The sequence below is a fragment of the Pan paniscus genome, chromosome 17 (assembly GCF_029289425.2).
Source record: "Pan paniscus chromosome 17, NHGRI_mPanPan1-v2.0_pri, whole genome shotgun sequence".
NCBI lineage: Eukaryota > Metazoa > Chordata > Mammalia > Primates > Hominidae > Pan > Pan paniscus.
Window position 1 is genome coordinate 41172444 of NC_073266.2, and position 25170 is coordinate 41197613.

At 41.8% G+C, this 25170-nt stretch overlaps 1 protein-coding gene across 1 annotated transcript in view; it reads left to right on the top strand.

Annotated features, from left to right (window-relative positions):
* The window catches only part of LAMA3 (laminin subunit alpha 3), a 268808-nt gene that overhangs the window by 51722 nt on the left and 191916 nt on the right, over positions 1–25170 (top strand). The window contains exons 3-8 of the mRNA XM_063597229.1: positions 7252–7369; positions 8752–8870; positions 10245–10415; positions 13044–13135; positions 17739–17854; positions 22788–22906. Of these exons, the coding sequence (XP_063453299.1) occupies positions 7252–7369; positions 8752–8870; positions 10245–10415; positions 13044–13135; positions 17739–17854; positions 22788–22906 (735 nt within the window). The remainder of the gene's footprint in view (positions 1–7251; positions 7370–8751; positions 8871–10244; positions 10416–13043; positions 13136–17738; positions 17855–22787; positions 22907–25170) is intronic.

The window sequence follows — 25170 nt, forward strand, 5'->3', positions numbered from 1 at the left end:
GGGAGACAGGGTGTGGGCATTTAAATTCTGGGCAGGCTGCCATGTGGGATGGAGAGTAGACATCTGTGCTACTCCACAGGGGAAAGAGGGCTGATGAGAGAAAGTTTTTGACAAACATGGAGGAAACCTGTAATGGCCAGAACTTGTCAGCAATGCAGTGAGTTCCCCTCAGAATGAGATGCTAGTGTGGGAGGGGACTTAGGGACCTCTTGAGCCCCTTCCTCTAAGTTTCTGGAGTGATCCACCTTCCCTCCTCTGGGTGAGCAGGTACTTCTGGGAACCAGTAAGAGGAGCTGAGAGTCAGTACTCCTTAGACCTAAACCAAGCACACTTTTTTTTTTTTTTTGAGACAGAGTCTCACTCTGTCGCCCAGGCTGGAGTGCAGTGGTGCGATCTTGGTTCACTGCAAGCTCCACCTCCCAGGTTCACGCCATTCTCCTGCCTCAGCCTCCCGAGTAGCTGGGGCTACAGGCGCCTGCCACCATGCCTGGCTAATTTTTTTTGTATTTTTTTAGTAGAGATGGGGTTTCACTGTGTTAGCCAGGAGAGTCTCGATCTCCTGACCTTGTGATCCACCCGCCTTGGCCTCCCAGAGCCAAGCATACTCTTTCTGATAGTGCCAGGGCCTGAGTTTTTCAGCACAGGGTGATGATAAACCCAAAAGAAAGAAGTGTTCTTGCTGAACTATTGGCAGATGGACTCTTTGGGCCAGGATTAAAAGGATCCCTTTTCAGACTGGTTGGGTTGTATTTTCATCCCTGGCCTTGGTTGTTCTGTGAGGATTGTACTTCATTTTGTAAAAAAATGTCAAACCAGGTTAATAAACTGCAGTTGAATTTTAATCGCCATCGTTTCTTCTCAATTAAAAAAACTCTATAAAATTGGCTCAGTTGATAAGTTTTTCAAATGGACACCAACCACAAAGTAAATGTAATTGCCTGGTTCTATATTTAGTGACTTATTTTTCATAATTTGTATTTGTATTTTGTACCTGGGTAGTAGGGGCATTTATAATTTAGTTAATTAAAATAAATGTTTCAAAGTGTCTCCCCCAGGTTACTTATTAATTACAAATGTAAAAAAGGTAACTTACGATGGGGAAATATGATGGACATCTTTTTAAGCAAGTGATGAAACTTAGCATTATCAATAATAGGACAGCTTGGCTTCACGTGCTTCTTGGTGACATCATGAGAAGGAAGTGCCACCCACTTAGTGATCTGGCCAAGAATGCCCCACCTGACAGCACTTTGGGAGGCTGAGGCGGGCGGATCACTTGAGGTCAGGAGTTCGAGACCAGCCTGACCAACGTGGAGAAAACCCATCTCTACTAAAAATACAAAAATTAGCTGGGCATGGTGGTGCACACCTGTAATCCCAGCTACTAGGGAGGCTGAGGCACAAGGATCACTTGAAACCAGGAGGTGGAAGTTGCAGTGAGCCGAGATCGTGCCATGGCACTCCAGCCTGGGCGACAGAGTGAAACTCTGACTCAAAACAAACAAACAAGAATGCTCCATCTGAGTCAAATTATGATAAAATAAGCAGACAAATTCAGACTGTGGGACGTTCTGTGATTCTGTGACCAATTCTATGATGGAACATTAAGACTTAGAACAGACTGTGGGACATTTTGGACTGTTCAAAATGTCAGTGTCAGGAAGGACAAAACATGTTGGGGGATTGCTGTGGATTAAAGGGGACAAAAGAGACCTGACGACTCACTGCCATATGTAATCCTTGATTAAATCCCGAGACGGGAAAATAATACAATGGGGATTATTGAGAGGATCAGGGAAATTTGAATATGGACAATGTATTAAATACAATTTTGAATATATGGTAAAATTTCTTAAACATGAAAATGTTGAATTTATATAGAAGAAATGTCCATGTTCTTGGAAGATAACATGCTGAAGTATTTAGGAGGAAAGTATTATGATGTCTGTAACTTCCTTTCAAAGAATCAAAAATGTGTGTGTGTGTGTGTGTGTGTGTGTAGAGAACAAAAAATATGGTATATTGTTAACAGTTGGTGAATCTAGGTGAAAAGCATATGAGTATTCATTGTATTGTTCTTTGAGCTGTCCTGTAGGTTTACAAATTATGCAAAATAAAAAGTTGGGAGAAGTAAATTATGAAATGCTACCTTGTGGAATAGTATGTTTATTAAATTATAAAGCTATTGACAGACTGATCTCACTTTTATTATAAACTTAGAGTTTTCTGGCACAGGGAGTACTATTTAGTTGAGTAGGAAGCTTATTTTGGATGTGACTTTAAGTGTACTTGCACAGTATTTTGCACTTTCACAATCCCATCTGTTAGTTTAATTTCAATTCAACAACATGTATTAAGCCTCTTTTCTGAGGATATAGGAGTGATTAAGACCAAAGATGGTGCAGCCTAGTGGGAATGACAGATGAAAACAGGTACTGCAGTGCATGACAGGTGCTCTTTTAGAAGGAGAATATCAAATTTGTATGAAGTAGATATTATTCTTCTTTATTTTCTTAAATATCTTTTTTGATTATTTTATGAGCAAATAAATGAAATCTCAGAGTAGGTAAGTCATGTACTTGGAGCCACATAGCAAGTGGGTGACAGGGCAGAGATTTCCCCCCCAGGGGAGTTGATTCTACTACAACTTAGCTTAGACACCAGGGTAGGACCACTTCGGGGTTCAGCTCTGTCTCTGTGTTTGCCAACTGGTACCTGCCCCTTGAACTCAGTAGCAGCTACACAGCTTTACTATCCATCCATCCATCCATCCACTCATTTATTCATTCATAGCATATATTGAACACCTATTACATGCAGTCAGTCCAGGAAGGCCCTGAAATGAATAGAGGACAGGCTGTACCAAGCTATAATTTCAGAGGCTTCAGAGCATGCAGCACTGGGGTGAGAAACAAGGATCAGAGGACACCCTCTTGTCTTCCCTACTCACCCTGAAGTCTTTTGAAGTTGAAGTGCCTCACACTCCCCCTTTTATGATCATTATCTGCTTTATTAAAACATTATTTAAAAGACTACTTTGTTTCTCTACCTAAACAATCACCAACACACTTCAAGCTATCTTTAGCTTATTACAAAAGCACGTGGAGAGATTACAACTCAGTCCCTCTCCATCATTTCTCCCCTTATCTCTGACCCCCAAATACGATCTCTTTGAAAATGCACAACTTTGCCTTTCTACCTACAGTGGCTCCATAGCTTGGTGCTTTCTAGTCTCACAGAGGGTCCTCGTTTATATCAGCAAATCTCTAGCAGCACTCATGTGTGCTTTGAAGTATTTTCAGTGGCCAAAGAGTAAACATAAGTACTGAGAGTAAAAAAGGAATGTAGCAGAAGGAGTGATTCAACAAGCATATAATTTAAAATTACCAAGCAAAACAGAATAAATCCCTACCTGTTGGCTTAACATGCCTGAACCGGGCTGTGAACATAATTAGGAGACCACTCACTCTGCCTCACTATGACATTTTGAATCTGCAAGTGTCAAAGGAGATTTGCTGCAGAGCTGGAGACCTTGGCAAGATTCCAGGGCATGTTACACAGCAGGGGTGGTGATAAATAACACATATAGTCGCTTGGTGCAAATGGGATCCAAACCAAAGAGATGCACCCTACCAATATTCAGAGCACATAAACATACATTGGGGAACCTCAGAAATAATTCCTGAGACAAAAATGGGAGGGAAACATTGAAAAGTGGCATGTTCTAGCTAATTAGTGCTGGAAGATGAGTTGGTGCCATCAGTGGACTTATTAAGTTAGGCCTGGGTGGCAGGATACTGTAACAGGCAGAGGGGCACATCAGTTGCTGCTAGAGTTGGGATTTTTAAGTGTCATAATGCTTCAAAAGAATCAGGCCGGGCACGGTGGCTCATGCCTGTAATCCCAGCACTTTGGGAGGCTGAGGCAAGTGGATCACGAGGTCAGGAGATCGAGACCATCCTGGCTAACATGGTGAAACCCCGTCTCTACTAAAAATACAAAAAAATTAGCCGGGCATGGTGGCAGGTGCGTGGTCCCAGCTACTCAGGAGGCTGAGGCAGGAGAATGGCGTGAACCCGGGAGGCGGAGCTTGCAGTGAGCCAAGATCGCACCACGGCACTCCAGCCTGGGTGACAGAGCAAGACTCTGTCTCAAAAAAAAAAAAAAAAAAAAATCAAACGTTACCTAGAAACAAGATGAAACTTGTGGATTAAAGGGGACAAAAGAGACCTGACGACTCACTGCCATATGTAATCCTTGATTAAATTCTGAAGTGGGAAAATAATACAATGAGGATTATTGAGAGGATCAGGGAAATTTGAATATGGACAATGTATTAAATACAATTTTGAATATATGGTAAAATTTCTTACACATGAAAATGTTGAATTTATGTAGAAGAAATATCCATGTTCTTGGAAGATAACATGCTGAAGTATTTAGGAGGAAAGTATTATGATGTCTGTAACTTCCTTTCAAAGAATCAAAAATGTGTGTGTGTGTGTGTAGAGAACAAAAAAATATGGTATATTGTTAACAGTTGGTGAATCTAGGTGAAAAGCATATGAGTATTCATTGTATTGTTCTTTGAGCTGTCCTGTAGGAGAGGACAGAGAGGCTCCCTTCTGAGCCACTGAAGCTACTTCGTTCATATAGCTTTGTAGTAGCAGAAAGGACAACTTTAGAAAACCAATGCCCTGAATTAACACTTGAGATATATCATAACATAGCTCCCCACCCCTGGGCTCTCTAGAATAGAATTTTAGCATATTGGGAAATAATGTTTGGCACTTCTCTGACGACTTCTTCCCCCCAAGATGAAACAGGTCAAATATTCAGTACCTATTAGGTCCTGTGACATAGCAAACACTCAGTGGGTGGAATACACTTAGGCTGAGTGTTTTTATACCTGCAAGGTGTGGGTTTGTTACTTAACCTCTCTAGGCCAAACTTTCCTCATCTTTAAAGTGGGGTTAATAAAACTCCGCTTCTTATTATGAGGTCTAAATGAGAGAATGTTTGTGAAGTGCTTAACGTGGTATGTGGAAAGACAGTATTCATTATTCATTAAATCATGACCTATTAGATAAATAGTTTTTTAGAGGGCTATGTGTGCTATGATTGTGGGAGTTTGGTGGAAGGGATTAAGAATGCTTTGAATGATTACTGTATTCAAAAAAGTTTCATTTGTAGTCTATCAAACTCACATAATTAACAGTGGCCTTATTTTGATGTGGTCTGAGAGAGATGTGCAAAGAGTTTTTAGCGAAATATATTAGCTCTGATTTTCCAAACATGAATTCTTGGATTTCCTATGAATTCCTTCACTACATAATAATGGGATGTGTCTTTGGAAATTGTTACACCTACGTTTAGAGTATTGCTTTATGATTTTCAGAGTACATTATAATTCCTAATTAGTTTTTATGAGGTTGGATCACTTTTTCCACGTGTTGGTAGACAACTCGGGAGTGTTAATCTGAGCCCAAATAAGCACTTTTTTCAAGATCAAAGAGCAAGTGTTTGATAGGGACAGAACTGGCTGAGCTTAGGGTTTCCAGTAATCAGTGTGACAATTCTTCCTTCCTCAGAGATAAGCAAAGGGGCTTCTTTGAGCAAAGGGTAAATCTCTGTGCCTGAGAGGAGTGGTTCTCAAAGTATGGATGAGAACCTGTGAGGGTCCCCAAGACCTTTTGGGAGGTCTACAAGGCCAGGGGTCCTCCTTCCTCCATTACAGATCTATGTGAGGCCAGATCTTCAAATACTTCAGCCAAACAACATATCACATCAGAGTGAATGAAGAAGCAGGTGTGGGAATCCAGCTTTCTCCTATTAAGCCCAAAACTCAGCGAGCTTAACAAAAATGTAAAGCAATGCCACTGCTCTCACCAAAAATTTCATGTTTTAGAAAATATAGTAATTTTTAATAAAATATATTTATGCTAACATGTAAAATGTTTGTTATATTAAATGAATTAATAGTATATCTAAAAGTTTTTTAACTTTAATTTTTAATATGGTGCACATCAATAGATAGAACTCATACAAACAAAAGTTTTTTTAGGTCTTCAATAATTTTTAAAAATATAAAGGGGGTCCTGAGACCAAAAAGTTTGAGTCTCATTGTCCTAGATTTTTTGGCTTCTGCTTTGGGGTTTGGAATGTTTACATTAGCTGGCAGTTCTCAGACTTAAAAAAAAAAACAACTTACCATACTACTGTTTGTGAAAAATATTAAGATGAAACTCATTTTTTTTTTCTGGGAAAGAAAAGGAACCCACAGGGTCTGAGCACTCCCTACTCCCCAACTAGAGGAGCCTGTGGTTCAAAGGGCATTCTTGGGCTAGAGGCGAGTGCTCCTCAGACAGTCACCGGGAAATCTGTTGCCTGGGCGTCAGCGGAGCCTGGAAGGGGGTGGGGATAATCCTCACTCATTAACACATTAACATAGATTTGCTTAACACCGTGTTCAATGTCATACCAGGCTCTTTGGGAAATAGGACCTCAGGGTTCAAAATTCAAGCCAGATAAGTTTTGGGGGAAGGAATGGGAATAAACTGCAAAGGCTCCTGGGATTCACACATGAGGCACCATGGAGTTGAAGAGTGGGAGGTGAAGAAAGAAGGACCGAAGCCCCACTTCATCTCTTCCATACTTTTGCATCATCCTGGCCATGGGCAAAAGAGTGATGAGGGCGAATGAGAAAGCCAATAAGAGGGAGAACAATCAGGAAAAGATGAGGCCGGAGGAGATCCACAGGGAAGGAGTGCTACCACTCCATCAAATGGCTGCTTGGGTTTCAGTTCTGGCAGCTGTGATCTCTCCAAAACCTGGAACCAGGGTTAGGACACTGCTGGGAAACACTCTGGGCTGTTCTCCTGGTTCTTGGCCCTGGGAGGGTTTAGCACATAATGACTACTGCTTGCCATCAGACTTTTCTGAATGTATAGACTTTAAGATACACTGTAGACTGGTTGCAATGGAATGGCATATTGGTTAAGGTGTGACAAAGATGATGATCAATATGTATATTTGGTGGAGACAGAAAGATAATGATTTTTGTTTTGAATTTGATCAGCTTGAGAGGCTGCAGCTGGGTAGAGATGTCCAATAGACAGGAATCAGGATCGGGATCTTGAGCAAGGGATTGTGGTGGGACGTGTTGCCTTGGGAATCAGCATCATATAGAGATGGTAGAAGCTGTGAATCGATGAGATGACATTAATAACTGTATCTCTTTTGTTTTATCAGCTCTTCCATGTGGCCTATATTTTAATCAAATTTGCAAATTCTCCTCGCCCTGATCTTTGGGTCTTGGAAAGATCTGTAGACTTTGGAAGCACCTACTCACCATGGCAATATTTTGCTCGTAAGTAATCTTGCCTACCATGTTATGCATGGCTTTAATTACTTGGAACAGATAAAGACTATGGATTTAATTAGAAAATTAATCTTGGCTGGGTGTGGTGGCTCACCCCTATAATCCCAGCATTTTGGGAGGCCAAGGTGGGTGGATTACCTGAGGTCAGGAGTTTGAGACCAGCCTGGCCAACATGGCGAAACCCTGTCTCTACTAAAAATACAAAAATTAGCCAGGCACGTGCCTGTTATCCCAGCTACTCGGGAGGCTGAGGTCGGATTATCACTTGAACCCAGGAAGCAGAGGTTGCAGTGAGCCAAGATTGTACCACTGCACTCCAGCCTGGGCAACAGGATGAGACTCTGTCTCAAAAAAAAAAAAAAAAAAGAAAAAGAAAAAAAGAAAAGAAAATTAATCTCTCAGTATGACTAGTTAGGGACTGGTCACTTTTAACCTCTAAATTACTCTCAGAACATTGACTGGGCGCGGTGGCTTATGCCTGTAATCCCAGCACTTTGGGAAGCCAAGGCAGGCGGGTCACTTGAGGTCAGGAGTTTGAGACCAGCCTGGCCAACATGGTGAAACCCTGTCTCTACTAAAAATACAAAAATAAGCAAAGTGTGGTGGTGTGCACCTGTGGTCCCAGCTACTCGGGAGGCTGAGGTGGGAGAATCACTTGAATCCAGGAGGCGGAGGTTGCAATGAGCCAAGACTGTGCCACTGCACTCCAGCCTGGGCGACAGAGTGAGACTCCATCTTGGAAAAAAAAAAAAAAGAATATCCCCATTTCTCAAGCATGTGTTCAATAATTTCAAGGATACCACATGCAGAAATGAAGTAGAAACTACTTTTATGATAACAGTTCTTGGCACTATTTGGGAGTACCTGTAAGATGGTAGAAGCTGTGAATTGATGAAATGACTTTAATAACTGTCATCTCCAATCTTTTCCCCTTTATGCAGAATTAGAAACTAAGTTCCATCTTTATAGTTCCTGTGCTCTGCTTTACTTACCTCAACTCTGTTATCTTCACTAATGAAGAATGTCAGGGTTTCTGAACCCTATGATGAACAGAGGTGGACAAGAATTTTGCTTATAAAGGCATTGAGTTTTCCACTAGGTTTCCTTAGAAGATAAACTTGCCTAAGTATGAGCGTGGAGTTAGCACTGCATCTCCAAGCATTGCCACTGAAAGTCAACTGGCCTGAAATGGCTTGGTATTTTCTTTCATGAATTAAAAACTCCATTATCAGCCTTTCTCTAAAAGTTTTAAATGCCTTTCTGTTTTTTCTTTCTTTGTGTATTTTCTTAAGGAAACATAAGGCTTCTTAAGAGATTTGCAACAAAATGATAATATTTTGTTTTATAATATTAAAATATTTTCCTTCTAGATTCTAAAGTAGACTGTTTAAAAGAATTTGGGCGGGAGGCAAATATGGCTGTCACCCGGGATGATGATGTACTTTGTGTTACTGAATATTCCCGTATTGTACCTTTGGAAAATGGTGAGGTAAGTAGATTTGGAAGACTGGGAGAGATAAGACTCAGAAATGACCAGGAGGATATCCAATTTTTCATAATTGTGAAACTTGCACTTTCAAGGACATCTAACGTAGATCAAGATGGAAACAGGGCTTGGGACTGAACAGTAAAGGAATCACATTGAGGGCTCCCAGAATGAGCCAGGTTGGAAATTCTGTTGGGGGATTTCAGTTATCCCCAGAAAGTCAGGATTCTTGATTCAAAGCCCGCAGGTCTTGAACTGTCCTTTCTGGTGATGTATTTATAAAGAGGGTTGCTGGTAACTGAAATGATGACCCCTTACCTCTTCACCTATGATCCCATGATACCCCGTAAGAGTGAGGAGAGGAAGGACAGGTGGCAGCAGGTAGATTTTCTCTATACTGTCTCTTCCCTCATCTGATGACCAGATGTAGGGGATCCAGAGGAGGACTCTGAGGTCCTACAGAACGGCTGCACCTCTAGATAGAAAGAGCCTGCTTCCCTGAATGACTGCATGGAGCCGATCCTACCTGATCCCTGATCCCTTTTGGTAGAATGGGTGTAATCTGTTGGAGAGAAAAAATTGCTGTCCCTGTGGGGTTGCATTTGGCCCTTGTAAAGTCAGGTTGGCTATTGTTAAGGGAGATGGGCAAACAAAGGTGAAACAATCAGAGAAGATTTCCATGGAAATTATGAGGCCATAATGAATATGAACTGAGTTTCAAATAAACTTCCTTCAAAGGTGTCAGCCTCCCTCTCTTTAAGTAGAGAGATCTTACTTGAGCATGTGTATGCGGTATCTTCTGACAGCTCATGAGTGGTTCATATTTCCAATGGTTGACACTTGGGCTTCATCACTTTGGGCTTTAAAACAAAATGGAGGGTTTACACAGTTTTTTTGTTTTTTTTTTGTTTGTTTGTTTGTTTTTTTGCCCCATTACTGTCAAACTTTATATCTAGAGATTTCCTTTTTTCAACCTCATGTAGATTTTTGGGTTACTTTAGCTTTGTTTCTTTGATGCAGCTTAAGAAAGTTGTGTCCTTATATTTACAGATTTTAACATTATGTTTTCAACATTTCATAGTGTTACAGTCCCACAACTACACTGATAGAACAAAGGCTTTGAAAACGTAATGATAACATCTCCCGAGAGCCCAGATTTCAAAGACGTATTGCCAGACCTTGGAACCAGGAAGTGTGAGGGAAGATGGGACTAGCAATGATGTTTTTAGACATAAACAAGACCCAAGACCCCCTACGAATATCAAATGGCTCAAAGAAACCAAGTGCCTTGGGGCATGTGAGTTATTTTTACTTACTTGCTGCTAAATTTTGATAAAAGGAACTTTTTCCCCCTTTATGTGTGTGTGGTCGTTTTAGGTTGTGGTGTCCTTGATAAACGGTCGTCCAGGTGCAAAAAATTTTACTTTCTCTCACACCCTGAGGGAGTTTACCAAGGCAACAAACATCCGCTTGCGTTTTCTTAGAACCAATACGCTTCTTGGACACCTCATCTCCAAAGCCCAGCGAGATCCAACTGTCACTCGGCGGGTGAGTAGTCAGAGCATTTGTTTTGTTACTTTATTTATTCATTTTTTTGGCTTACCAAATTAATTGCCTTGAACTCTTTTAAGTAACCTTTATAGCCTGTAATGATGTAGGTGTGGGAGTTGTTCTTGTCTGAAATACTAGATATAATTAGGAGTTTATATCTAATGACTTATAAAAATGGCTGTTTGAAGAAAAATCATTATATTCAAAGAAGATGAAAGGCAAACGATTATAGTCAGCCTGGTACTAGTCTGGATGGGATAATTAATACTACAGCCAACAATCCCCAAATCTCAGTGGCTTAACAAAATAAAGCTTTGTTTCTTGCTCCTATTACAGTTTAACATGGGTCAGCAGGTAGGATCGGCTCCACACAGTAATTCAGGGAAGCAGGTTCTTTCTATCCAGAGGTGCAGCCATTTTGAAGGACCTCAGAGTCCTCCTCTGGATCCCCTACATCTTGGTCCTCAGATGAGGGGAGAGTATAGAGAAAAATCTACCTGCTTCTCATCAGAGGTTACTTCTATGGGCAAGAACTGGTCATATCATAGCCTCACTTAGATGCAAGGAGGCTGGGTGATGTCATCTAGCTGAAATGGAGGCACATAGGTATTGGTGAGCACTAGTACCCTCTCCTGTGTTGGAGGTACACCATGAACATTTCTCACTCTCAGGTGTCAGGGCAGTACACTTGTCTCCTGGGCACAGAAGGAGCCCACAGAATAAACACATTGAGCTCACTCTTCTCCCACCCTCTGATCTACTGGTGCCTTCCATTGGCCAAAGCAAACAAGAAGCCAGAGAGAAAGACAGTCCATTGGTTGCAACCATAAAGTTCAGCTCCTGGGCACAGGACAGGGTGGAGAACGTGGAGAGCAGATCTGGAGGGTGAATGGAAGATGCCCAGTGCACCTTATAGAGTTTGGCTTTTTATATAGGTAACATCAGAGAGCTGGGAAAGGAAGGGAGGAAAAAGTATAAGTATTGCCACAGTTTTGAGCATTTTCCAGAAAGGCAGGCACCTTGGGTGTAGGTGGCCTATCTTTTGTATTTTTTGCTCTCCTCAGCTCCCTCTGAGCTTCTGTGTAGTTGGGGACTGTGTTGAATCTGAGGATGGATATTTACAAGGGAGGGCTGGACTTTCTCATAAACTATAGCCGGGCTGTGTTTCTGTTCCTCCATGTGCCCTGGAGCACTGCCACAAATGTACCCTACCAATTTTTTTTTTTCTTAAATTGTCTTTTTGGGGGTTGCAAGATTTGCAGTCATATATATCTATGTATACTACTTTTCACTTAGATGAATACAGGCCTCTCCATTAAATAATTGTTTTATGGAGTATACCACACACATAATACATAATCTTAACCCCCCAAGTTTAGGTTGCTTCTTTCATGGAGGAATATAATACCAGCTACCTTATGACACAGATCACGTGTGCTGCTGGGTGAAGGCTGACTGGGGGCTTCTCCTGCTGCTGCTGCCCTTAATACGTGTGGAGGGGAACTTTTACAGTGGCCAGCAGGAAAGCCCTTGAGTGTTAATTTGTCACAGAAAGCCCTGGTAATACTGACTTTATCTGTATTAACAAGGGGGGCTGTTAATGCCTTCAGACTAAGATGTTTCCACGAAGCATTGATACTTTAACAGGTTTTAATTAGGGAACCAGAACAGAACCCCAACATTAAATCAATAGAGCTCTTTAAGGCAACCACACTCAACAACAACAACAACAATAAAGGGACAAAAACCCTCTTGTCCTTGCGAATTCAAAGACTTCTCGCTGACAGATATTCTTCTCACTGGCAGCATGGCCTCAATGAGAAAGATTGTTCTACAGTCCTCACATTCCTCCCAAATCCTGGGCAGTCTCCTGCCAAGTCTGAGAAGGAAGGTTGCTGGCAGAGGGAGCTGGCAGGAGGAGCTGCCTATTGTCAGCACTGCAGAGGCCTCCAACATATTGGAGAGGGGCCTTGTCAATGAGAGGGTATACACATATTTGTGGCCTGGTTTAGGGGCCAATCCTCAGCTGGATCTGAGCTGGCTCTGTCTGGCCTTTCTGGAGCTTGAAACTTTGACTCTAGCCTTTTTGACCCTGTGCTAGGAAGTCTTCAGCAAATACTGGTGGCCCCTCCAGTCTCAGGGATGTATTGGATCCATCTCTGTAAATATTATCTCCCTTCCCAGAACCTGGGATAGTATTTTGCGCAAAGCAAGTGCAACATTTTTTGGTATAAAAATTTAGTTTTGATAAATAAATATTTTCAATGTATAAAATTCATTTGTAAAGAACATAATGTAAAAATTATTTTAATTTACATAAAAAATAAACTTGGAAGTAATTGATCCCTTTCCTATAGGCTATAAAGTATGATTCCTTTCTAAGGCAATTTCCCTTCATGAACTTCAAGCATTTGATTTTTTTAAATGCACAAATTCAGCAGTATGTTATTACATTTTATTGAGGAATGTGTTTATTTTATAAGACATGTTACATCCCAATGTAGGGCTCAAGAATATGGAATTTTAAAAGGGAAGCAGAGGCAGCAGATGTGGGTTAAAGACTAGTAAGAGAAAGTTTTTGTCACTGTTCAGTGAAACTTGCATGTTCTGTGTTCTGTTGTGCAGTATTATTACAGCATAAAGGACATCAGCATTGGTGGGCAGTGTGTTTGCAATGGCCATGCTGAAGTGTGCAATGTAAACAATCCTGAAAAACTGTAAGTACACTGTACAGATTTTTTTCAGCCTTACTATGATTAAGTCTAATTATTTCAGTGGATGTTTGCATCCCATTAAATGTTTCTAGGTTCCTGTCCTCAATAGGAATGATTCAGGATCAATGAATAGGTGGGGGGTGTGTGCCTCCTCTCCACCAACTCTCCATTTTCTTCCACATAACCCCTATGGGCCCTGGCAGACATGGCTAATCAATCACAGCACTCTGGAAAATCTGTGTCCCAGCCACCAGATCACCCCCAAGACATACCTCAGGCAGCCAATTGATTAGAGCTGGCAAGAGAAATAAAACTTGTCATTCCTGGTTTAATGGGATCAGGGTATACATTTCAAATCCTTGTTTTTTAAATTGTGGTGAAATATACATCAAATTTACTATTTTAACCATTTTAAAGTGACAGTTCAGTAGTGGTAACTATGTTCACGTTGTTGTGCAACCAATCTCCAGAACTCTTCGTTTTGCAAAATTGAAATTCTATACCCGTTAAACAACCCCTTGTTTCCTCCTACCACTGGCCCCTGGCAACCATCATGACTATCCTAGGTACCTCATATAAGTGGAATCATACAGTATTTGTCCTTTTGCAACAAATACTGGGTTATTAAATTTGTCATCACTTATTTCACTTAGCATAATGTCCTCAAGGTTCATCCATATTGAGCATGTGTCAGAATTTTCTTTTTGTTCAAAGCTGAACAGTATTTCCTTGTATATATGTATATATTACATTCTGTTTATCCATTCATTCGTGGATACACACTTGGGGTGCTTCCACCTTTTGGCTATTGTGAATAATGCTGCTGTGAACATGAATGTACCCTTTTTGTTTTTAGTTTGAGTATATTTTGCATACAATGATATGCATGAGTCTTAAATGTTGAGGTTCAGCCATACATTTGTGTTACCACTGCAAGAGGGATACTTTAAAGGGCTGGAAATTACCAGATGCCAGATATAGTAATCATTTTATCTCAATGTTTAACTTAAAGTCTACAATATTTCATGAGCAGCATTTACCAGAGATGTATTTCACTTTTAGTCAGATTCAGGCTTGTGCTTCTTTAGGTCTAGCTTTGTGTTCAGGCAGAATTGCTAGTTCTCAAGGTCTGTGATGTGCGTTGTGGGGCCCTTCTCCTTGACCAGCCATAACCCTTAATGTTGTTGTTCCCCCTTCAAGGATTCGGCAGTGCTGTTGAGAGAGCTTACACACAAAATGATTAACCTTTAGTGGAAAATAACTTGTTTATTAATGGTTAATCTATTTCCACCCTGTAATCTCCTATCTCCCTAAGACACTAGAAATCAGGTTACATAAGTTCTGAGTTGGAGAGAGGAGAGAAGAGGTCCAGCTAATGTCCCTGAGCCTGGAACAAAATACTGCCATGTGGGAAAGGAGTACACGCCATCACAGAGGGCATGAGCTTCCTGCTTAGAAAGGCTACTGAACCCTGGAGACCCTGGCAGAACTGGAGGAGTTCTACACTGGGTGGTTAATTCTCCCAGTACACATGTGTGGAGGTCTCCCCAAGCCTTAGTGAAAGGCTCAGTTTGGCAGCAATCCACTTCAACATGACTGCCTGCCTTTCCTTGTCTGCTGGTTTGCTTCTGCCCAGCACGCTGAACTTGAACAAATGCTGATGAAATCCACATCCATGATGAGGTAGAAATCTTATAACAATTTAAAGGGATTCAGAAACTTAATGGGTAGAGCCAAGCCTGGACAATCAGAAAAATTACTTGCTAATGAGGCAGAACCCAAGAAGAGGGGTTTAACCAAGCATGTGTACCACGTTGACCTTGCTGCATGGATAAGCGGAAGGACCTCAAATTTAATTCTGAGCTTCCTAGCAGCCAATTCAAAAAGGGAAATCTGCTTGGTTTCATATTTCACTATGATCATAAGCTAAAAAGTAATAAGTTACTTAGAAAAAACATGATTGTTGACACTAGTGCCAAATAACAATTTTCTCTAGGGGTGGGGCGGAGTGGTCATCATGAAGGGAATTCTCTAATCAATGACATCTTTAAATAACATATTTACAGCAGGTGTATTATTAACCATCAGTCTGGGCTGCAACAGAGGAAAAGCAGTGATTTGGCAGTGCCAATGGGACTCAGATGGGTAACCAGCTCCTTTTTTTGCTATGCTCAATTTTAATCCCCCTATGTGTGGAGTTGGACTACATATTCTTGAAGCAGTCTTCCCTAAATAATCTTGTAGTCTAGCTAATGTCAAATGTTTAATTGGCAATGAGCTGAAATTGCCTCTCCAACAAAGGCCCATTTGGATGCCACTTGTTCTGTGCTGCCAGGTAGATCTATGTCCATGTGCTTTAACAGGCAGTTGAGTGTGGAGAGGGATGACACCCTCTCTTGGGAATAAAACTGAATATATGCCACACCACCTTCCCTTAGAGTAGAGTTGATGGAATCCCTACAGGCACCGCCAAGAGCCTTCTTAGACAAGGCATTTTGCTGTTGTTGTTTTAATAGTCTCGGGTCTTTATTTGACTCAAACCGAACACTGCACGTCTCTCATATTAAAAAAAAAAAAAAGCTATTTGCTCAATGCTGCACAAACGGCGGCATGCGGGGACACCCCCGCCGCTTCCCCCGCCCCCACCCCCCCGCCAAAAAAAACCCACAACCCAAACCCAAAGCCTCTTTCATATTCACGATATTCAGGAAGCACCAGCTACGGAGTCAAGCATCTTGGTTTAGATTTAGTCTCTGCCTACAATCACGGCCTTTGTCAAGTGAGTTTATCCCTGAGCACCAGTATCGTCATCTGCAAAGTGGGGCAAGTTCCATCTACCGCAGTGAGACAGGAAAGGGGCTCCAAAACTGAGAGCTGCCATCACAGTAGATGTTGTAAGGGCTGGACGAAGAACTCCAGAATCCTGGTGCTACCAGCCCACTTCACCTGAGCCACGGCATCCCAGGCTCGGGAGTGCCAAGACTCAGGGAGCCCTGGATGCGACGCCTGCACCCAGTCCTTCCCCAACCACGTGGCAACCATGTGCTCCCAGTGGTGGTTGCCTCCTCAGTCCCCTCCAAGCCTCCCCGCTCCCCGTTCCCTGCCCCCGCCCCCCACTCCCTTCCCCCGCCCCGCCCCCCCCCCACCCCCGCCCCAGTAACTGGCTGAAGCACCCGGGTGAATTCTGGGTCCAGGAGCCCCAGACTCTGAGGCCTGGGGACTGGAGAACAACGCCAGGCTGGGCGTCTGTGCCCTCCTCCAACAGGGAGGCGCGTGCTTCCCCGCAAACCCAGCCTCCTGGACCAACCCAGCCCGGAATTAGAAGCCTACGACGCCCGCCTGACGCACGCCCCTAGGAAAACAACCACTACCCAGCTCCAAGCAACCCGAACTTTCGGCAGGCTGGTTCCACCTTACCTCAGGCCCTGGGCCTCGCCTGGCTCACGCTCCTGAGGCTTCAGGCCGTCTTCCCACCCCTTCATGCCCCCGGCTCCCTCGTGGCTCCCATCCTTCCAGATCCAGCAGCTCTTCCCACTTCCCTCAGGCCTCCAGCCTGCTTGGCGCTCTCCAGCAGCCCGGGATGCAGCCGGATTCCCACCTCTAACTCTTCCCCTCCCCTTCCTCCTCTCCAGCCCCTCCTCCTCCCCAGTCCCCTCCCCAGCCCCCACCCTCACTGCCACTAGACCCTTCTTGGTCTCGCTCCAGCTCCCCCCAGCAGTTGCCAAAAAGATAGTTCTGAGGCCTCAGGGGGCTCATCCATCGAATCTTCTGTGGAGTGGTGGCGCGCTCTTAGGTGAGAGAGAGAAGGCAGACAAAGAGGAACGACTCCTGCTCCACAGACAGCTGCGCAAGACGGAATCACACCAGGGCTGGACAATGGTTTTGAATCCTCTTTAAAGTACGGAAGGAGGGAGCTCAAAGCTTGGAGTTCCAACCCAAAGCCAAGGCTGAAACAATTTCATTTTAACTTGGAATGTTAAGGCAGATGTACACCCTTTTGAAATGAGACTTTTAACCCTTTGCCTCTCTGAGTGGTCTCAGCTTTTGGCCCCATGATGGAGCTGGCACAGCCTCTGGAAGCAGAGCCCTCTGGGATCTTATTAGCAGCTGGCTCTTGAATTGGGTAAATCTCTGGCTCTTGAATTGGGTAAAGCATGACCACAGGTTGAGAGTAAGAAACTTGAGCAGATCTTAGTCGTAGGACTCCAGATCTTTATGCAGGTGTGATACTTAACACATCTCAGTAAACTCAGCACTTGAGTGCTCCTGTGTTCCTTTATTGTAACAATGGGGTAGAGAAGACAGAGCTGGGGCCTCAGAGCCAAGTGAGGTTGGAAGTCTGGCTCTCCATTTATCACTGCCTGACCCTTGGCAGGTATCTTAATACCTCTGATTCTCAGTCTCACCATCTGTAAAATGGAGATAATAAATAAGCAGGATATGGGAGGCTTAAATAATACTTGCGAAGTGTTGTGTTCTCCTAATTCCTCAATGAATGGTGCCTTGGATGACCGTGATGACTCGTGTGTCAGGTTCGCACTATAGGATCAACTGATCCTCATCAAAACTTTTCAATAACTGAGATGTACTTTGCCCACATGCCCAGGTTTCGGTGTGAATGCCAGCACCACACCTGTGGGGAGACGTGTGATCGCTGCTGCACAGGGTACAATCAGAGGCGCTGGCGGCCCGCCGCGTGGGAGCAGAGCCACGAGTGTGAAGGTGGGTGTGGGGCTGGGGTGGGGGCCACACGTGGCCTTCTCCCCCTCTCCCTGGGGGCTGAGGCTATTTTCCCCATGCTAGAGAAGAGGCTGTGGTCATGTCAGTCTTAGGGGCTCAAGTCTGTCTATTGTAATAAGAACCTCAGACTGCAGGGAAAAGTGCCCTCCTCTGAATTCAGATGTACATTTGAGAATAAAAAGAACAATAATGATGATGACCATGCATGATGGGGCTCCGTGCTTTAATACGTTGACCTCTTTTTTTAGCAATCATAAATATGATGCAACCACTATAAAATTTTAACATCTTATCCATTTCATAGGACGTGATACTGGATAGGAATCAACTATTTTGAGGACCAAGGTCCAGAGAAGACGGCAAGGTTGAGTCTAAACAGGGAGCTGGGAGTACTGGAGTATGGAGTGCTGGGAAGTGTAACATGGTAGGATTGAGGAGGATGGAGAGGACCAGAGAAGGAATAAAAAAAGTTGGGAAACTGCTTTTAAGAGTGTAACATAAAGTAAGAAAAGTGTTTTGTTTTTGTTTTTTAGGCCTGATGTGGTGGCTCCCAGCACTTTGGGAGGCAAAGGTGGGAGGATTGCTTGAGGCCAGGAGTTGGAGACCAGCCTAGGCAACATAGTGAGACTCTGTCTACAAAAAATTGAAAAATTAGCCAGAGGTGGTGGTGCAGGCCTGTAGTCCCAGCTACTTGGGAGGCGGAGGTGGGAGAATGGCTTGAGCACAAGAGTTGGTGCAGTGAGCTCTGATCCTGCCACTGCACTCCAGCCTGGGTGAAAGGATAAGATCCTGTCTCAAAAAAAAAAAAAAAAAAAAAAAAAGAAGAAGAAAGACAACTGCTATTTTTAACAAACAAACCCTAAGACATCCAACTATAGATTTTCTTCTAAATAAATCTCCTTGTGAAGCTACGTATTTATTCCAGTTGCAGAAAACATTTCATTCACTGCAACCTCTGCCTCCCAGGTTCAAGCGGTTCTCCTGCCTCAGCCTCTCCAGTAGCTGGGATTACAGACACCTGCCACCATACCTGGCTAATTTTGCTTGTTTGTTTGTATTTTTAGTAGGGATGGGGTTTCGCCATGTTGGCCAGGCTGGTCTTGAACTCCTAGCCTCTTGGGATCCACCCACCTTGGCCTCCCAAAGAGCTGGGATTATAGGACTTTATACTTTTTGACCAAATATTTTTTGTAACTATTAGGAGATAAGACTGATGATCTCTTATCATAAGTCAGTAAACTTATGTAAAATGTGTTCCCAGTGGTCTTCCAAGGGAGTTTTGAGAGATGCTAAAGTTCTGGGAAGATCTTGTGGCCATCTCAGGGAAATGCTCTGGTGCACCTCTGAGTCCCAGGTGTTGCTTGGATGGCCATCTCACTTTATAGTCACAGCTAATCGGTTCCTTCTCAATGACTTCTCCATTGCTTACCCCAGATGAGGGGACCAGAGAGAGAGAAAGGTATAATAAAAATAATCAGGGGTTGTTTCTTTTGCTGCTTTCAAACACTGATTTAGGATATTTTGATTGAATTAACCATTATTACATGAATTCCAGTATTTGCAACCTGATTAGTTTTCCAGACTAATGGAACCCTTTGTAAATAACATGCTTCACTCCAACACATACGAAAAAAATTTAAATCTCCTTTAATAAGTTTTTATCCTTTTAAAATGTATTAAATTGTTAAAAGTTACAAAAATAGTGCATGAAAATCAGACCTATCAGGATCCATTTATTAGGTGCTTTCTAAATTCCCTTTGAAATATACAATTCAAAATAAACAAACTTCTTAAGAAATGACTGATGTAGTAAATATAAATGTCTTGATTTTTTAAAATCATGGCACCACAGAGAAAATGAAGATAAGAAAGCATTGAGCCTGTTTTACAAGTTATAGGGTAATTTGTGTAATATCTAATTAAGTCTTCCTTCACATAGTCACCTGGGAAATTGATTAAAACATACAAATTACTAACAAGACTTGGAAATTTTGATGTAATTGGAATATAATGAATATATAGTCTGCCTAAGAAAGAATAAGAATTTTACTCATGTTAAATATTTTTCATTGTGGCAAAGATGAAAATCCCAAATGAGTTTTAAATTATACTTTGTAATTTTAGAAGTGTTATATACTACTTGCAGATAACTTGGAAATTAAAAAAATAAATAAAGTAAAATCACCAAGAATTTAACTACCCCAACAGTGTCTTAGTCTGTTCAGCTGCTGTAATGTCTGGGTAGCTTATAAGCAATAGCCTCAAAGTTCTGGAGGCTGGTAAGTCCAAGAGTAAGGCACCAGCAGATTCAGTGTCTGGTGAGGGCCTGCTTTCTGGTTCATGGATGCCACTTTCTTGCTGTGTCCTTACATGGTGGAACGGGCAAGGAAGCTTTCTGGGCCTCTTTTATAAGGGCACTTATCTCCTCCCAGAGGGCCCATCTCCTAATAACTGGTGATTAGGTTTCACCTATGAATTTGGGGTGGGGGGGGCACAAGCGTTCAGACCATAGCAGAGAGCTACTATTAATATTTTGTTAGATACGTAGTATTTTATACATACTTTAAATACTCAAGATTATATAATCTACATAATTTTATATCCTAATTTTTTCACTTGATATTTTTAGCTATTTCCCCATATTTTCCCAATCATTAAAAATGCTTTGACATCATTTTTGATGGTACAGAGTTTTGTTCCAAGTGTTTGTTGAGTACCCACTGTGTGCTGAGAACTATGCTCTATTGTAAACAAAATACATACAGCCCTTGATGTCATAGAACTTAAAGTTAAACAAATATATTGTTGCTTGCTGAGCCATTCCCCTACAATTAAACATTAAGATTATTCCCATACGATTACCATATAGTGTTGAAATTAAAGGTTTAGAGTGTTGGCTAAGAGCATAGGTTCTGCAGTCAAACAAAGACAGGTTGGAATTTCACCTCTCCTAGTTATAAGCTATGTAACGATGGGCATATTCCTCAACCTAAGCCCCAGTTTTCCAATCTGGACTATAGGGATGATGGTACCTACCTTAGAGAGTTACTGCGCAAATTAAATGAGATAATTCATGTAAAGCACTTTTCACAGTGTGTTAAGAGCTCAATTGCTATTGTTAGTAGTAGTAATAGTGGTAGTAATAATATTCTCTTTGTGCATGAAGTTTAATTGGCATTTGGATGTATTTTTTTTGACAGTGAAATTTTATTTTATTGAATTTTGTATGTATAAAACATGCCAGTAAAATAAAGAAATAATGAAACAAAGATTATATACAAAAGTTTTTGAATTAATACTATTTAAATACATTAGTTGTTAAGGGAAAAATTAGAGCTACATACTGGTCTTTCACAGTAATAAATAATAATGTTAGTGTTTAATTGCAATTAAATAAAAACTCCAACTAAAATAAATACATTGCTGGGTGGGTGGCTCATGCCTGTAATCCAAGTACTTTGGGTGGCCAAGGCAGGAGGATCGCTTGAGCCCAGTAGTTGGAGATCAGCCTGGACAACACAGTGAAACCTTGTCTCTACAAATAATTAAAAATTGGCTGGTCATGATGGCACGTGTCTGTGGTCCCAGCTGCTTGGGAGGCTGAGGTGGGAGGATTACTTGAGCCCACATAGTTGAGACTGTGGTGAGCCGTGACCACACCACTACACTCCATCTGGGTGACAGTGAGATCCTGTTGCAAAAGTAAATAAATAAAATAAATATATTATTCAAGTTGTTGACCTAAAGGAAGACACTGCGGCACAAAATACAGTTTTAAGGAGGTTACTTAATGGCTGGGCGAGGTGGCTCATGCTTGTAATCCCAGCACTTTGGGAGGCCGAGGCGGGCAGGTCACTTGAGGTCAGGAGTTCAAGACCAGCCTGGTCAACATGGTGAAACCCCATCTCTACTAAAAATACTAAAGTTAGCTGGGTGTGGTGGCTGGTGCCTGTAGTCCCAGCTACTTGGGAGGCTGAGGTGGGAGAATCACTTGAACCCAGGAGGCAGAGGTCGCAGTGAGCCGAGATCGTGCCACTGCACTCCAGCCTGGGTGACAGAGTGAGACTGTCACCAAAAAAAAAAAAAATTTACTTGAACCAAAATGAGGATAGCTGCCCCGACACACTTCCAAGTTGCCTTGGGCAGTGCTCCTGCATTTCAATGTACCTTCCTTTGAAGATATGATTATATATCTTTCTTTGGGGGTGGGGGCGGTGGCAGGGAGAATGGAGTCTCGCTCTGTCGCCCAGGCTGGAGTGCAGTGGCACTATCTTGGCTCACTACAAACTCTGCCTCATGGTTCCAAGGATTCTCCTGCCTCAGCCTCCCAAGTAATATATATATATGTATATATATATATATATATATATATATATATATATTTTGAGATGGAGTCTCGCTCTGTCACCCAGGCTGGAGTGCAGTGGCGAGATCTTGGCTCACTGCAACCTCCGCCTTCTGGGTTCAAGGGATTCTTCTGCCTCAGCCTCCCGAATAGCTGGGACTACAGGCGCATGCCACCACGCCTGGCTAATTTTTGTATTTTTAGTAGAGACAGGGTTTCACCATATTGGCCAGGCTGGTCTCGAACTCCTGAACTCATTGTGATCCATCCGCCTAGGCCTCCCAAAGTGCTGGAATTACAGGCGTGAGCCACTATGCCTAGCCCCAAGTAGTATTTTTTTAAAAAAAGAGAAACTTCGCTCATGGAATATCAAATGAAAGGAGCTCTAAACTGTATCTTAGTATATCCTGGTCTTTGTGTAAAGATCCCTAAAAATTTTCCCCTAAGAGTGTCCTGGGTGTTCCAGAATAGACTTTTTTATAGCTCAATTAGCAGTAATACTATTTACGCTATTTACTAAGCGTCTGATAGTAATAATGAGAATATTGACTTATTATGCTTTTTTTTCAGCATGCAACTGCCACGGCCATGCCAGCGACTGTTACTATGATCCAGATGTTGAGCGGCAGCAGGCAAGCTTGAATACCCAGGGCATATATGCTGGTGGAGGGGTCTGCATTAACTGTCAGGTGAGGCACTATTTAAATCAAAGTGGATGTGTTGTCATGGGGAATGAGTATTCAGTAAGCTCTGCTCCTGAAGAGATGTCAAGAAAGTGGCAGGCAATCGTAAGAGTTTTCTGAGACCATTTCTCCACTGTTGCTCACACAAGGCCTTGTTAGCTGGATGTAATTTAGGGATTGTAAGGAAAATGGACTGAGGTATGTTTACCCACACCCCTTTGATCAGTTTCTCGATTTAAATTTTGCCTAAATGGAGAGGAGGATTCCTGGTTGTCATCTCTGGCTGCTATCCAACTTGTGATGGAAAAACTCTAAGATAGGAGGACAAGTAGTTATTAATGTTAGTGCTGACCCTACATCCTGTTTTCAGACAGATTCTGAGTCTAGACTCAGTGAGGAAATGCATCATGATCAATTAATGATGTCTTTCATAGACATCAAATATGAAACACTAATTTTTCATTCCTTCTGTAGGACAACTGGTTTCACTGGAATTTAGTTAAGGGAGTGTATGGCGGAGGAGGGCATCTCTTCATTGAGATATTCATTAACAGTCCTGTCAAATGTTTATGAATTTGGTCTACATTGTCATTCTTTCTTGTGTTCTTTTAGGTGTTTTGTTAATGTTACCACTGAAGAGGCGTTCTTCACATGAGATGCCCATTAATATGAAACCAGGGCTACATACCCATAGAGAGAGCCACCATTCTTCATTTGTCTCCCCCCTCCATACTTTTATATTATCTGTTATTGCAGATAATTAAAATATAAGTAAAATATAAAATATAAAATAGATTTGTTACAAATCACAAGGTTTTATGTATAAGTGAGAAATCCCAGGATAAGGCTAAGCACTATAAGACCTTCAAGTGATTTGTGTGCATATTAAGTTGCAGAAACACTGGACTAGAATGTGTAGGTAGAATCTTTTCTCGGATGAAAGGTCAAGCCCCTTCAATGTGTCTTTAGAATACTTTGTTATTCTTCATCATTCTCTCAGTGATATTATGTTTTGTACTTTGCTGTTCCAGGAAACCATCAATGTAGTCTTTTTTTTCATAGTGGGTCTGCAAAAATATTTTATTTTTTTGCTTATGAAATTACTGAACTCTTATTTGGGTGTACTGCATTTGTTTTCCAACTTAAATTTAAAATGCCTTTTACTCAGTTAGATATTTAGGTAGCGTAATTAACTTTAAAATGTTTATTGTGGTAAAATAGACATAACATAAAATTTACCATTTTAACCATTTTTAAGTGTACATTTTAGCAGCATAATTAACTTTTATATTATATTGATAATCAATGGACAAGGAAAGAGTTCTGCTTCTTTTATGGTTTAGTGGCTGCTGCAGGACTGAACCCTCCCATGGAGGATTGGTCTCAATTGATTGTCTTTTCTCTTAAGAATGGGTCATATTTTAGGTGTTCATATGATAAACTATGGGCAAAATACAAAAGACAAATAAACAAACAACAAAACCACAAAAACCATGATCTGAAAGCACTGAAGAGTAAAAATAAGCAGGAAGATACTGGAGGGGAGCTGCAACTTGGCAAAACAGATCAGCATAGGGTGAGTTACATATTTTTATGACTTTTACCCGGAGGGGAGGCCAAAGTTGGTCCCATGTGGTCTGGCTAAAATTTCTCTAGAAATATGGAACCTTTGTCTTAAAGCTGTGTTCTCTGAGGAACCAGAGAGCAGAGCTTAGGACAACTCCAACTTGTGGAAAGTTGGTGGGGAGTCCAGGAAAAGAGAAGTCAAGAGCAGGGAAATCCCTAATTCTGTATATAAATTCTTCTCAAGTTTCTGACTGACCCCTCAGTCCGTTTTCCATACAATCCAAGCACAGGATGGATTTCATCTGAGACTGAAATAACTTACTTGACATTTTAGTTACCACTTAAGAGTCAGAATGTGCAGCTTGAGTAAAGTTGATTGTCTCATAAAGAAAAAAAACCATTTTTTAGAGGAATGCTAATGGATTTGGAATCCTTACAACACAATATTCACAATGTCTAGGCTACAACCCTAGATTTTGTAACATATGAAGATTCAAAAAAAGTGACCCATTCTTAAGAGAAAAGACAATCAACAGGGACCAATTCTGACATGCCCCAGATGTTGAAATTAGCAGTTAAGGATTTTAGAGCTGCTATTATAATTATGCTCAAGAGAATAGATTAAAATATAGTCACAATGAATGAAAAGATAATAAATATCAGTAGGGAAATAAAAACTGTAAAAGGATCAAAATGAAAATTCT